This window comes from Pelophylax lessonae (genome assembly GCF_965119305.1).
Source record: "Pelophylax lessonae genome assembly, chromosome: 1".
Taxonomy (NCBI): Eukaryota; Metazoa; Chordata; class Amphibia; order Anura; family Ranidae; genus Pelophylax; species Pelophylax lessonae.
The window spans coordinates 211,176,918-211,190,308 of NC_138768.1; the positions used below are offsets into that span (position 1 = coordinate 211,176,918).

At 43.9% G+C, this 13,391-nt stretch overlaps 1 protein-coding gene across 1 annotated transcript in view; it reads right to left on the reverse strand.

Moving 5' to 3' along the window:
- Positions 1-12,813, reverse strand: part of XBP1 (X-box binding protein 1) — a 16,637-nt gene extending 3,824 nt beyond the window's left edge. Inside the window, exons 1-3 of the mRNA XM_082273763.1 lie at positions 12,537-12,813; positions 6,060-6,156; positions 1,255-1,383 (exon numbers count right to left, since the gene is read on the reverse strand). Of these exons, the coding sequence (XP_082129889.1) occupies positions 1,255-1,383; positions 6,060-6,156; positions 12,537-12,730 (420 nt within the window). The 5' untranslated portion in view covers positions 12,731-12,813. The remainder of the gene's footprint in view (positions 1-1,254; positions 1,384-6,059; positions 6,157-12,536) is intronic.
- Between the last annotated feature and the right edge of the window lie 578 nt (positions 12,814-13,391).

Genomic DNA, 13,391 nt, shown 5'->3' on the forward strand with positions numbered 1-13,391 from the left:
CTATCGCATATGGCAGTGTGAACTGCCTCTTGTGCGGATGCGATGCTGGAACAGGCTGCGAATTCGCAGCCTTCCCGCATCGCACAAGTGTAAACCGGCCCTAACTGTGCTATAGGAATGAATAGGCAAATAAAAATGCTGGCCTACAGCCTGTTCCCAATTCATCTGATACAATGTATTGCTCTTCCAAATTCCTTTCTTTCTGAACCAAACATTGTAACCATTTGCAAACTCAAATACAAAGTTTTGAAGTCCTACAATGTTACTGAGCAACAAAGTCACTCAGCAAGCTTTTCCAGATCTGCAAGAACAAGAAACATGCAAACTCAAAAGACACACTGGTGTGTCTCTTGTCTACACTGGCCCTAGTATATGTATGAATAGGAGTTAGGGACCTTAGATTGCAAACTCCTTGAGGGCAGGGACTGATGTCAACGTAGAATGTGTAAAGTGCTGCTAAATTTATGGTGCTATATATAATATATATATATATATATATATATATATATATATATATATATATATATATATATATAAAAAAAAAAAAAAAAAAAGTACCTGTAATATAATTTATATATATATATATATATTTTTTTATATATCAAAACGAATGTATCCGAGTTCTTAGCAGTTCATTTTAGAATATTGATAGAGAAAATTCTGTTCAGCATTCCGCTGCATGCCACAGAAGCTTTATTATAATCAGATTATGACAAGACTGATTTTCATTCCATGAGCTAGCTTCAGTGTTATTTAAGCTCCCATTCACACTGGCGTGACACAACTTGCTGGGGCGACCTGTGAAGTCGCGGTGCACAGCGTGCACCGCGACCTCAGCACGACTTGCACAGACTTCATATCATTGAAGTCAATGCAAGTCGCCTCCAGGTCGCCCCAAAGTAGTACAGGTCCCTTTTTCTAAGTCGGAGCAACTTGTGTCGCTCCTATTAGAACGGGTCCTGTACTATTCAATGGCGGGCGACCCACCGCGGCTTGTCAGGCGACCAAGTCACCTGACAAGTCGTGCTAGTGTGAATGGGGTCTTAGGGCTAAATCAATAAAATAGCACAAGTAGAAAAGTGTAAAGTACAGTACCCATTATCAACCATCAGAATCCTTCTGGCATTGGCTTTGCTTCATTTAACTGGATTTTAGCAGGTTACTGCACATTACGCTTTTTTTCCCTTTTAATATAATTTCTACTATAATCGATTACTGCTGGCCCAGGTTATTATGGGATCATGTTATAATTACCTCGATCTCTTCTTCCTCTTTTACGTCAAGGGCATCAAGGCCCAATCTCTGACGTAGTTCTTGGTTTTCGGTTATCAAACCGTGGGATTTTTCTCTTAAAAGCTGGTTTTCAGTCAGGAGTTTCTCATTCTGGAAGAGGAACAAATGTGTTAACACTGAGCATGGAGAACATAATATAGAAGCCGTAAAGTAGATGCAACTGCCTCCCAAACCACCATACTCTATAAACTGCATTAACAGGCACAGGTTTCAAATATTAGCAAATAATAGTTCGAAACTTATAAGGGAAAAGTATAACTGCCCCAGGCTAAAACAAGCTCTGCCAGCTAATCAGCAGGAGTGGAAGACGTCATTACAAGGAATGGGCGGTTCATTTGGGTGAAAGGGCTATTTGACAAACGGGTTTTTCTTGCCTGACTGCCATTAGTAATGTCAGAAATAGAAAAAGATTGGTAAAAATTTAGCCTCCATTGGTTTCAATTAACCCTGCATTAGGAGTATGCATTGATTGAAGAGGTATGGGACAACACTGATGTAACCACCTGCTGCAGAACCATTTCTTCCAGCGATCACTGCACTGGCACCATGCTTGGGGAAGGCCTAGTGATGGACATGCAAGCCTAGGCCTAGGCTTGGTGACATGAGCTATAATTGTTGAAGGGCTAGAGACTGAGAAGAGCTTTGATTAGGGAGACGATAGGGAAGCATGAAACCCACTTGCCATTACCCATTTATGCCAAAGGAACTCCTAGCTAGTGAATAGATGCATACTAATTGTGTGGAAATGTCCTGAGTGATGCCACCAATGCGAAAATGAGCAGGCATACATTTGGATGGTTCTTAAACCAATAGAACCAATGAGAATTTGACTACAAGACCTTTCTAAGGAGGTGTTAAAAGCTCCGGCATCACAGCCGAGAAACATTTCTGTATGAAGTCAGCAATAGCAAGCTATCTGTACTTTGAACTTTAGAATCTCATAAGGAAGAGAAAAATATAATCATGCGTTTTAAAATAGTAGTGAATTGAAACTAGCAGAGCTGAAAATTAGAGAACAAGCTTAATCTGGAATGGGTGTAAATTCCCTGTATAGACCGTCACCCCATGGGCCATAAAAGAAAGAAAGAAAGAAAAAAAAAAAAAAAGTCACACCTTGTTGCATTACACATACTGTACATTCTATAGTGCTGCTATAGCAAGGGTGTGTAGGCTGTGCATATTACCACTTAAAGCGGAAGTACAGCCTAATACCTTAAATTCTCCAGTGCAATCATTGATGTGAATGAATTTCAGCCTTGTGTCAAAATTAATAAATCCCAGTTTTTCTCCCTGTATTTTGCAGTTTTCAGTGCTGTCACATGACTTCAATTCCTTTTCCTGCTGAGTCCAAGAGCAGCAAGTGGGTGTGGTTACTGAAAGCTAGTGATATCACTTCCGGGAGGGGGGGCATTGTTCCTGCGTAGCCAGTGGGCCTATACAGAATGGGAGGAGCTGATCATAGGTTCCCGCCCACTGTTCTCTGATCAGTAAGGATGCATTGTACACCCTAATTCATGAGAAAATATAGAAATAAAAATATCTATCCACACAGGACAGTGTATACACATATACAGTATAGCTGTGCTGGGCTTTGAATGAAGACTACCATAGGAGAAGGAAGCTGGACACTACTTTGATGCAACTTTGATCCAGAGAGTATAATATTAGTCCCACTCTAAATCGTAATAGTGGAAACTTGGACTAAAGCTCCATTTCCTCTAGTGTGGCTTGTCATGTGACTTTGTGTGGAAAGTCACAGCTCATTGATTTCAATGGCACCCATCTCATCTATGCGACTTTGAAAAGGTACCTGCACTACTTTGATGCAACTTTTGACGCAACTTTGATCCAGAGAGTGTAAAGTTGGATCAAAGCAGCACTCAAAGTGGCACTCCAAAGTCGCACTAGCCTAGAAGCTACATTTCTACTAGTGCGCCTCTTAAGTTGTGCTATTTAGTGTGCTACTTTGATCCAACTTTACACTCTCTGGATCAAAGTCACATCAGAGTAGTGCAGGCACCGTTTTAAAGTCGCTGATTTTCAAAGTGGCATAGATAGGAACGGGTGCTATTGAAATGAATGAACAGTGACTTGTCATGTGACTGTGTGTCCAAAGTCACATGACAAGTCACAATAGTGGAAACATAGTCTAAAACTCTTTACTGACATGTAATGAGCTATAGAAATGGATCTGTATTCTTCTAAACTTTCAAAAATGTTCCTTTAAACCTTATTTCTTTCATATATTGCGCCAGTCACATGATCCCTCTCTCTCCCTCAGGAGAAGCTGCTAGCCTACACAAGGCTATGCAGAAAGGAGATCATGGTGAGAGATGGTAAGGGATAGGAGGGATGGGGGGGCGGGGCTGGGCAGGTCTAGGCATGTCTGTCTAAGAAAGACCGACAACCTTATCAGGAAGTGACAGCTTAGCAAATTCAGATAAAGGGGAGATATCGTTGTCGATGAAGAACAGGAAGAAGCTGTTTGTCTAGTCTAAATAAGACTGTCTAAGCTACACAAGCAGCTAACAAGAAAATGAATAGTATCAAAATATAAAGGATATTTAACATATTATAATTAGGAAAAATGTCATTTTTGACTGGAGTTTCCCTTTAAGGACCAGGCCCATTTCTGACACTTGTTGATTACAAGTTAAAATCAGTATTTTTTGCTAGAAATGTACTTAGAACGCCTAAACATATTTTTTTTTTTTAGCAGAGACCCCAGAGAATAAAATGGTGATTGTTGCAATACTTTATGTCACACCGTATTTGCGCAGCCGTCAAACAAAAGGCAGTTTGTTTGGAAAAAATACACTTTTTAAAAAAAAAAAAAAAAAAAAGAAAACCGTAAAGTTAGCCCAATTGTTTCTATAATGTGAAAGAGAATGTTACAGTGAGTACATTGATACCTTACATGTCATGCTTCAAAATTGCACATGCTCGTGGAATGGCGACAAACATTGGCACTTAATCTCGACACTTTACAAATTTCTACAGGTTACCAGTTTAGAGTTAGAGGGAGTCTAGTGCTAGAATTATTGCCCTTGCTCCATCGATCGCGGTGATGCCTCACATGTGGTTTGAACACAATTTACATATGTGGGTGTGAGTTGTGTATACGTTTGCTTCTGAGCGTGAGCTCGGAGGGGTGGGGCGCTTTACATTTTTTTGTTCTTTCTTATTTTACCTTTTATTTTTACACGGTCCATTTAAAAAAAAATTTTTTGGATCACTTTTATTTCTATTACAAGGAATGTAAACAGCCCCTGGAATAGAAATAAGGAGGAAAGGCCCTCTTTAAATGTGAGATCTGGGGTCAAAAAGACCTCAGATCTCACATTTACCCTTAAATGTTTGTTTTTTTCTTCTTTTAAGGCCTTTGGGTGGAAGCGATGTAGGACGTCGCTCCGGTCCTCCAAGGCCATAGAGTCAAGTGGGGGCCATCTTGTCCTCATCCGACTTACTGCCTGGGACACTGAAGGACCGTATCGTTTTCCCTGCTACCGACAGCTCCGGTAAGCGGAGAAAACTACCCGGAAGGCTCTCCCACCGCCCATAAGAGTGATCCCACGGCAAATTCGCAGCTGGAACCACTTTTACGTGAAAGAGGGCTGCCGGACACTTCTAAAAATACCGGGGTTATGGCAGCCATCTGCTGCCATAACACCAGTATTTAATCTCAAAATACCGACTTAAATACGTGGGCGGTCCGGAAGTGGTTAAACAATACGTCTACAGATTTGAAAAGGGGCTGAAAAAGACATTAGCAAATCAAGCCCGATCTTACCGCCACTAAACACCAGTCAAGACAGAAGGTTATTTCTGGTTAAATTGGTACAGAAAACATTCCCTAAAAAACGGAAAAGACTAAAAATAGGACTTTAATTGTACCACACCAAAAAGGTATAATAAAAGTCATCTTTATTGGTACAACCTTAAAAAGTTAAAATCCCAAAAGGGGTAAATACCATATAAGACCACATGAATCAAACTGTATAGCCTGTGCAATGCTGCAGACAGAAATTAAGTGACATATCCCTAAACATAAATAGGGGAGTCATCAAGATGATTTCTTCTACACGTTTCGCAAGACCCTTTAAAAAGTTTAGTTCCTCCTGAAGAAGTCGACCTTGTCCAGGGAAACGCATTGAAGAATCCATCTTGACGACTCCCCATTTACGTCTGGGGTTATGTCACTTTATTTCTGTCTAAAGTGTGGCAGTTTGATTCATGTTTTATATGGTATTTACTCCTTTTGGGATTTTATCTTTTTCGGGTTTTAATAACTAAAGAGGACTTATCATTTTGGTGTGGTACTGTTAAAGTCTTATTTCGTTTTTTTCCATTTAGGAAATGTTTTCTGTACCAATTTAGCCTCATATAGTCTTAGGTCTTGACTGGTGTTTAGTGGCGGTCAGATCTGATCCCTTGAATTGTCTTTTTTGCAGCCCGTTTTAAATCCTTAGCAGTATTTTTGTTTAATATGCACAGCCCACACACCCTGGATATAGCAGCACTATAGAAAATATGTGTAATGTCCGTTTACTGATTTATAGCATGTGACTTTTTCTTAACGCCCCCTGTACCAACATAATAGAGGATGTGCTACCAGTAGAAATCCATTGAGCAAAGGAGGAAGCCTATTTTTATATTTATAGTATTTCTGGTTAAAGTGAGATAAATGTAACATTTCTCGCAACTAGATCATAAAGTTTTCACACTGGCTAATAAAAAGGAGAAACACACAATACAGCTGACTTTACCTCCAACTCTAGATCCAAAACTTGTTGCTCGAGTTCACTCATTCTGGCTTTTTTTCTGTCTCGTGCCGTTTGTGCGGCTACTCTGTTTTTTAATTTCCTATAAAAAAAAATAAAAAAATAATAAAATTACGCATAATGATCATATGTTATCAGGACAAGCAGAATCATGGTCAAAGATACACGTCAAGGTAAGCGAAGCTAAAAAAAAAAACACGCAGGTTGATTTACTAAAGGCAAATATATCATATAGGGTACTGCAAGTGCACTTGCTCCAGAGCTTAGTAAATGAGGTAAAGATTCACTTTGCAAAGAATACTCAATCACATGCGGGGAATATAAGAGACAGCATTTTTGCTTGTACGTGATTGGATGATAGAAAAATCAGCAGAGCTTCCCCAGTATATTTGCCTTTAGTAAATCAACCCCATAGCAGTTGAAGGGCAATAACGTGCCACCAGACAAACATATAGCAGATTCACAACTTTACTAGCAGGTTACATCTGCCTACATGATCAGATTTTTTTGCCCTCTCTAAAAATCCAGAAATCTGCCAGGTGGCCATATGTGTATTTGTTAGATTATCCAGGCATGGCTGCTCTGTGCATAATCACATCCGTTTAAAGCCTGGTAGACACTAAGAGTTCTTTTCCTCGTTTAACCCGGCAGGTTGAACGAAAAAAAAAAAAAAAACTGTCAGCTCCGACAGCAATCCCCCCCCCCCCCCGAGGGACGTCAACCCCAGCCCCATCCCCCCCCCCCCCTCTACAGAACATGCCGATCTGAGCTGAGAGCACTGATTGGGAGCTGGTTTTCCAGCATTCTTGTCAAACAGAAGCCAGACAAACCAGCCGACGTCTGTCGGACCAGCTGGCATACACACAGGCTGAACGTCTGGCTTTTTTTTTTTTTTTTTTTAACCGGCCGATGTTGCCCGACATCCGGCCATGTGTATGGGGCTTTAGGATAAGGGTCTCCAAAGAGATAGAAAGACCATAATATTTAACATGACGTGATCTCCCTCTTTTTGGCTGAGTATTCCACGTTTAGATGCACAGGAAAACTCAGATTTTATAAAACATATGGCGCTTTTCCACTGCATGGTGCCGCATGGTACGGTACGGTGGCGCTTTTCCACTACATGGAACTGAACGGTACGGCTCGCTTAAACAGTACCACCTCGGTTGTGGTTCCAAGAGGGCTGTACCAGTGCCATATCCCACAATCCTTTGCATGCAGCTTGATTGTTTGTCACTACTAGCCACTGATTGGTCAGAGAATCGTTATCTCACCCACTTACTACTTCAGTGGAAAAGCAAACCGTACCAAACCGCACTGAACCGTTCCAACACCATACCATGCGGTACCATGCAGTGGAAAACCAAACCAAGTAGGGCCGAGTGGAGCCGAGCCGGTACTTGCAGTGGAAAAGTGCCAATAGTCAGCCAATGTTCCCCCAAGAGCAGTTGGATGGCTCTTTTATTTCACTCCATAGACATGAGAGATAACAATCCTTATGTTTATGTCCAAACTTTACATACACTCAGCCAATTGTGGACAAGCAAACCGGCCAAGACAATAGCAGATTTACCCTCCACCCATCATACGAATAAAGAAACAATAGTGTGCATTCTTTACAGATACTGCATAGTTCCTCTAATGGTAGGAAATGTGTGCTGGGGAATTTCTACAACATCAGGAAAAGATAAAAAGGTTATTTTTTTCCTGCCAGCCCCAGTCAAATGTCACTCGTGAGCAAGTTTCCTCTAGTCCTAAAGGAGACTGTAATTACAGAGTGTTGCATCAGCTAAGTGATGCTGCTGAATAAGTAATAAACAGATGGCCTGGTAACTACTGAGTCATGTACCACTTGGATCAATCCACTGTATTAGAAAGATGCAATCTATAGGAAATGTACACAGCAATGCTGTAACAAGTGATACACAGACACTGGTCCCAATCCCTCCTTTGCTCTGTACATCAGAAGTTCACGTTTTGACCGACCTTAACTTACAAAAAATGAACAGCTGGCCATCCACGTGATTTTAGGTTTCACAAGTTTCGTCAAGTAAACCTTTGTGTCAAAGGACTGACCTTATTGTAAAGGCTAAAGTTTACTGGAAGTCAAGGAGACCATATTAAAAAGGGACAATGGAAGGTTAGTAGTCCCTAATGCCATTGTCATGGCTTTGTACAGTATTGCAATGGAACACAAGCAGCAAAATGGTGACTTGTCCAAATATTAACATAAGGGGTGTTCAGTGCCGGATACTCGGATGGGTGTGAGGGTATTTGCACTGCAGGGGAGGTTACAACCAGGAGCTATGTACACATTCTTAAGCCATAACTAATTTATTATTAGGGACAGATAACCATATGTTACTCCAGACTACTAAGAAGCATTTGGATATAGCCTACTGTTGGCTGCAGTCTAGAGATTAAATTCATATCCATCCTGCTAATAGCATTTACAGATATTCCACAACATATGTTTTGTAAGTCTTTTCCAGGGCTGGACATCCCCTGGGTATAATTGCCAATTACTACAGATCATAAAATAAGACTCATGTGCAAATCCAGGTACAGAGCAAAATAGACACGTTAGGTTTGCTAGATTCCACTGATTTACTAAAACTGGAGAGTGCAAATCTAGTGCAGCAATGCATGGTAGCCAATCAGCTTCTAACCTTAGCTTGTTCAATTAGGTTTTGACAATAAGCCCTTAGGGCTCTTTCACACAGCCCGTCGGACGGACTCCGTTTATCTCAGCTGGGGATCGATCCGCCAATCCCCCGCTGAGCAGGAGAATGACAGCTGTTCTCTGCGCTGTGTGCGGAGACACAGCTGTCAGGTCCCCATACATCTCTATGGGGGAAACGGATGGGAACGGACCGTCGGTCTGTTCTCATCCGATCCGCTGGACGGATGGAAAATAGGGTTTCCATTCATCCAGATTTGACAGATTGGATCGGATGTCAGCGGACATGTCTCCGCTGACATCCGATGACCCATAGGGATGCATGGGGGGGACCGTTCAGATCCGCCAACAAAAAAAAAAATCCGCCATCCGCCAAAAAACAGGCCAGGCAGATCTGAACGGTCCGCCTGTGTGAAAGAGCCCTTATCCACACAGAGGGTGGGTTTGAAATCATGCGAGTTCTGCTGAACTCACACAATTTCAAACCCGCATTTCAGTCTGACTTAGGCCCCTTTCACACGGGCGATCCGATCCGCCTGTCAGTTTTTCTATGGAGACATCTCCGCTGACACCCACTGCTATCCAATTCCGATCCTGTCCGTGAAATCCAGACGGATGGAAACCCTATTTCCATCCGTCTGGCGGATCGGATGAGAACGGACAGGCGGTCCGTTCTCATGCGATCTCCCCATAGAGGACAGCAGGGATCCGACAGCTCCATCTCTGCACACAGAGTGGAGACGGAGCTGTAATCCGGATCGATCCCCACTGAGCAGAACGGGCTCCGTCAGGCACATCGCCCGTGTGAAAGAGCCCTTAGGGGGCGATTTGGAAGACATCTGTGCGAGTTCATGCACAGATGTCTATTGGAATCACACCCAAAGTCGCCAAAAGTAGTGCAGGAACTACTTCTGGAAGCCTGTGCGGTTGCTGGCAATAGGCTCTGATCTGACATGTCAAATCGCATGTCAAACTTGCCTGATGTGAACGGGGGCTCAAATCTGGAAGCTGATTGGTTTCTACGCAGAGCTGCATTAGATTATGCACGCTCTAGTTTTAGGAACTCAACTTCCATATGTCATCTGATTGGCTTTAATTGGCTGCCATGACCAACATATTTTCCTTTGATCTAGCCCTTTATCCTTTTAAGTAGAGCTGTATGAAAGACCTAGGGTGATCATACACTTCAAGGACATTATTTGAAGAAAAATGAAATGCAACTCTTGCATTCCTGGCTGAGGACAAAGAATGACACATGCAGCAGAAGCATTTCTAAGTAAAACCCAAAGTTCATTTCCTCTTTCAGCAGATAACTGGAAGCTTCACTTCTCTTTAAAACAGGATACTATTCTCAGATCATGAGATAGGCTGGGTGCTGGCCACATTGGCAGTTTTAATTTTAGTCCTCGGGAGGATTAACACAGGAGTTACTGACAAGACAGCAGGGCTCATACTACAGACAGCTTGTAGCTAGATCTACTCTTATCATTGCCACAAAAAGAACACTAAATCTCGGTTCAAACATATGCGATGCGGGAACCCTGCAAATCCACTGCGGGTTTCCGCATCGCACTCGACTTGCAGGCAGTTCACACTGCCATGAGAATCGCTGGGGGTGTCAATACACAGTTAACGACACCCCCAGATAAGTTTGTATATCGCAGTGCCAACTGTCAGTTTAGCATGAATCGGATCGCATAGGTGTGAACACCCATGTGATCCAATTCTGGTGCGGACCCAAAAAAGGGTCCTGTGCGAGTTTGGTCCGAATGTGATGCGAATTCAGCTATAAAACCTGTATGGCTGATTTCGCATCACACGTGATTCGCAGAGCAGTGCGCTGCGAATCACATGCGATGTCTGTCATCACATATGTGTGAACCGGCTCTTAATGCACTCAAATGTTATGGAAATAAAAAGAGAGCCCCGACCATTAAAACCCATAAACATGGGTGCAAAAACATCTACCCCATGTTTAAGATGTGAACACAGCTGTACAGCTTTCTATGGACCCATGCACACAGCTGTATGTAACAATCAGTACACTGCCGCATTCCCATCTGTTAAAAACAAACTAAATCAGGAAAATCTCTGTCTGAGGTCCTGTGTAATAGGAGCAGATTTTAAGGGGCACACATTTTATAAAGCGGTTAACTAGGTGCAGCAGTAACACCACCCATCACTAGTAACCTAGTTTACTAGGACTTTACTCATCTACCTACACCCTATTATTACAAAAAAGCTATAGGCTAACCAAATAGCAACCACATGGTTGAGAAATGTTACAAATTGTGCAAACTTTAAAAGTTCCAGGAAGAGGAGGTCGTCTGGCATAAAACCATCAGATATTCATCATTTCTACGTGACGTCAAGGAAGCCAGATCCCTGAGCTGCCACGCAGGCAGGATCAGCTCATCCTCCCCCTCCAGCAACCTATTACTGGAATGCCCCTATAACACAAGATACACAGGGGATGGAAAGAATTCACTAAAGACAGGATATATAGGGGACATTCCCTGATCAAAGGATTTATAGTGGGTGTGCCTTGATCTCAGGCTAGATAGAGAATTCCCTGATTACAAAATATACTGGGAACATGACCTGCAGACCTACACATAAGGGGGGGCCCATTCCCCAATCTGCGGACCTACACATAGTAGGGGGGCCCATTCCCCAATCTGCGGACCTACACATAGTAGGAGGGCCCATTCCCCGATCTGCGGACCTACACATAGTAGGGGGGGCCCATTCCCTGATCTGCGGACCTACACATAGTAGGGGGGGCCCATTCCCCGATCTGCAGACCTACACATAGTAGGGGGGGCCCATTCCCCGATCTGCGGACCTACACATAGTAGGGGGGGCCCATTCCCCGATCTGCGGACCTACACATAGTAGGGGGGGCCCATTCCCCGATCTGCGGACCTACACATAGTAGGGGGGGCCCATTCCCTGATCTGTGGACCTACACATTAGGGGGGGCCCATTCCCCAATCTGTGGACCTACACATTAGGGGGGGCCCATTCCCCAATCTGTGGACCTACACATTAGGGGGGGCCCATTCCCCAATCTGTGGACCTACACATAGTAGGGGGGCCCATTCCCCAATCTGTGGACCTACACATTAGGGGGGGGCCATTCCCCAATCTGTGGACCTACACATTAGGGGGGGGCCATTCCCCAATCTGTGGACCTACACATAGTAGGGGGGGCCATTCCCTGATCTTAGGATCTATGTATAGGGGCCATGCCCTGATGTTTGGATCTATAGGGGGCATGTGCCATTCCCTGAGGACAGGGTGTGGGTGTGATAGAAAGATACCCCCACCATAGAAATGGGTGACACTGCTGATGGGGTCAGTATACAGGGATAGACTGATGTGATAGGGAATGAAGCCAGATCCATTGATAACACACAGAAATAATGCTGTGCTGGTGAGGACAATGACAGCTGGAATATGGCAGCTCTAGGACAAGCCTGCCTTTCCCTCTATCAGACACAGGAGGCCATGATTTCTGTAGCTGGGAGAAGGATCAGACAAGGAGAGAAGAGATGACAGCCTGTGTCAGGGAAGACAGGGACCCCTATCAGTGATCACACACACAGCACTGACCCCCTACATGGAAAAGCCGGCATTATCCGCACCGTATGGGGACCTGTCATCGCCTCCTCCATTCATCTCAGCTGACAACCAATCACAGCCGCAGAGATCACCATAGCAGAACTACAAGTCCCAGCACACACACCCAGCATGCTATGTAATAAGAGTGGGGGTCGCACCTCCTGAGCGCCTTCTCCTCCGGGCTGAGATGAGTCAGTCTCTGCCTCTTCCTCGGCGGTATGTCGCTGCTCGATGACTCCGGACTGTCCGGGCTGTGTATGGGTAACATGACGGAGGTGAGCTGCTGGCACTCCCCTTGCTCGGACTGTCCACCGGGGATGAAGATGACTTTGGGGGCTCCCATGACCACCATGGTCGGGATAGGTGTAAGGGTGGAGGACCGGGGACGGGAGGAGGAATCAGGGAGGACTAGACGGAGACACTATACACACTGAGCACTGCGGCCATTCATATCTACCCAGCGTGTCTCCTCCCTATTGGACAAGCCCAGTGACGTCACAGGCCAGGATACCGCAATTGGTGTGAAGGAAGGGGGCGGAGTGCCCGGAGGTGTGGGCAGGGCTGTAGGCTCTATGAAGGGGAGAGGTGTACGAGGTCCGTGTGGGGGTTGTGTTATAGATAGGGAGCTGAGAGGAGAGGCGTGCTCAATTATTTCCTTCTTTTCTTTTTCCTCTCTTTCATTTCATTCCTATTTCTTCCCTTCAATTCCTTCCCTTTACTTCCTGTGTGATTTTGGTGTGAACTGGTCCTTCCTTTCCTTCCTATCTCTTCCTTCATTTCCTTGTATTCCATCCTTCATTTTCTCCCCTCCCTTTCTCTTTTTTCCTTCTTCTCCTTCCATTTCCTTGCTTCCTTCTTTTCCTGTCTAACCTACCTACATTCCTTCTTCTTCTTCTTCTTTCTTTTCTTTCCTCTCCTTCCTTTTTCCTTGCTTCTTCTTACATTTCCTGTTATCTTCCGCTTCCTTTCTTTCTATCTCCCCTTTTCCTCCTTCATTTCCCTTTATTCCTTCT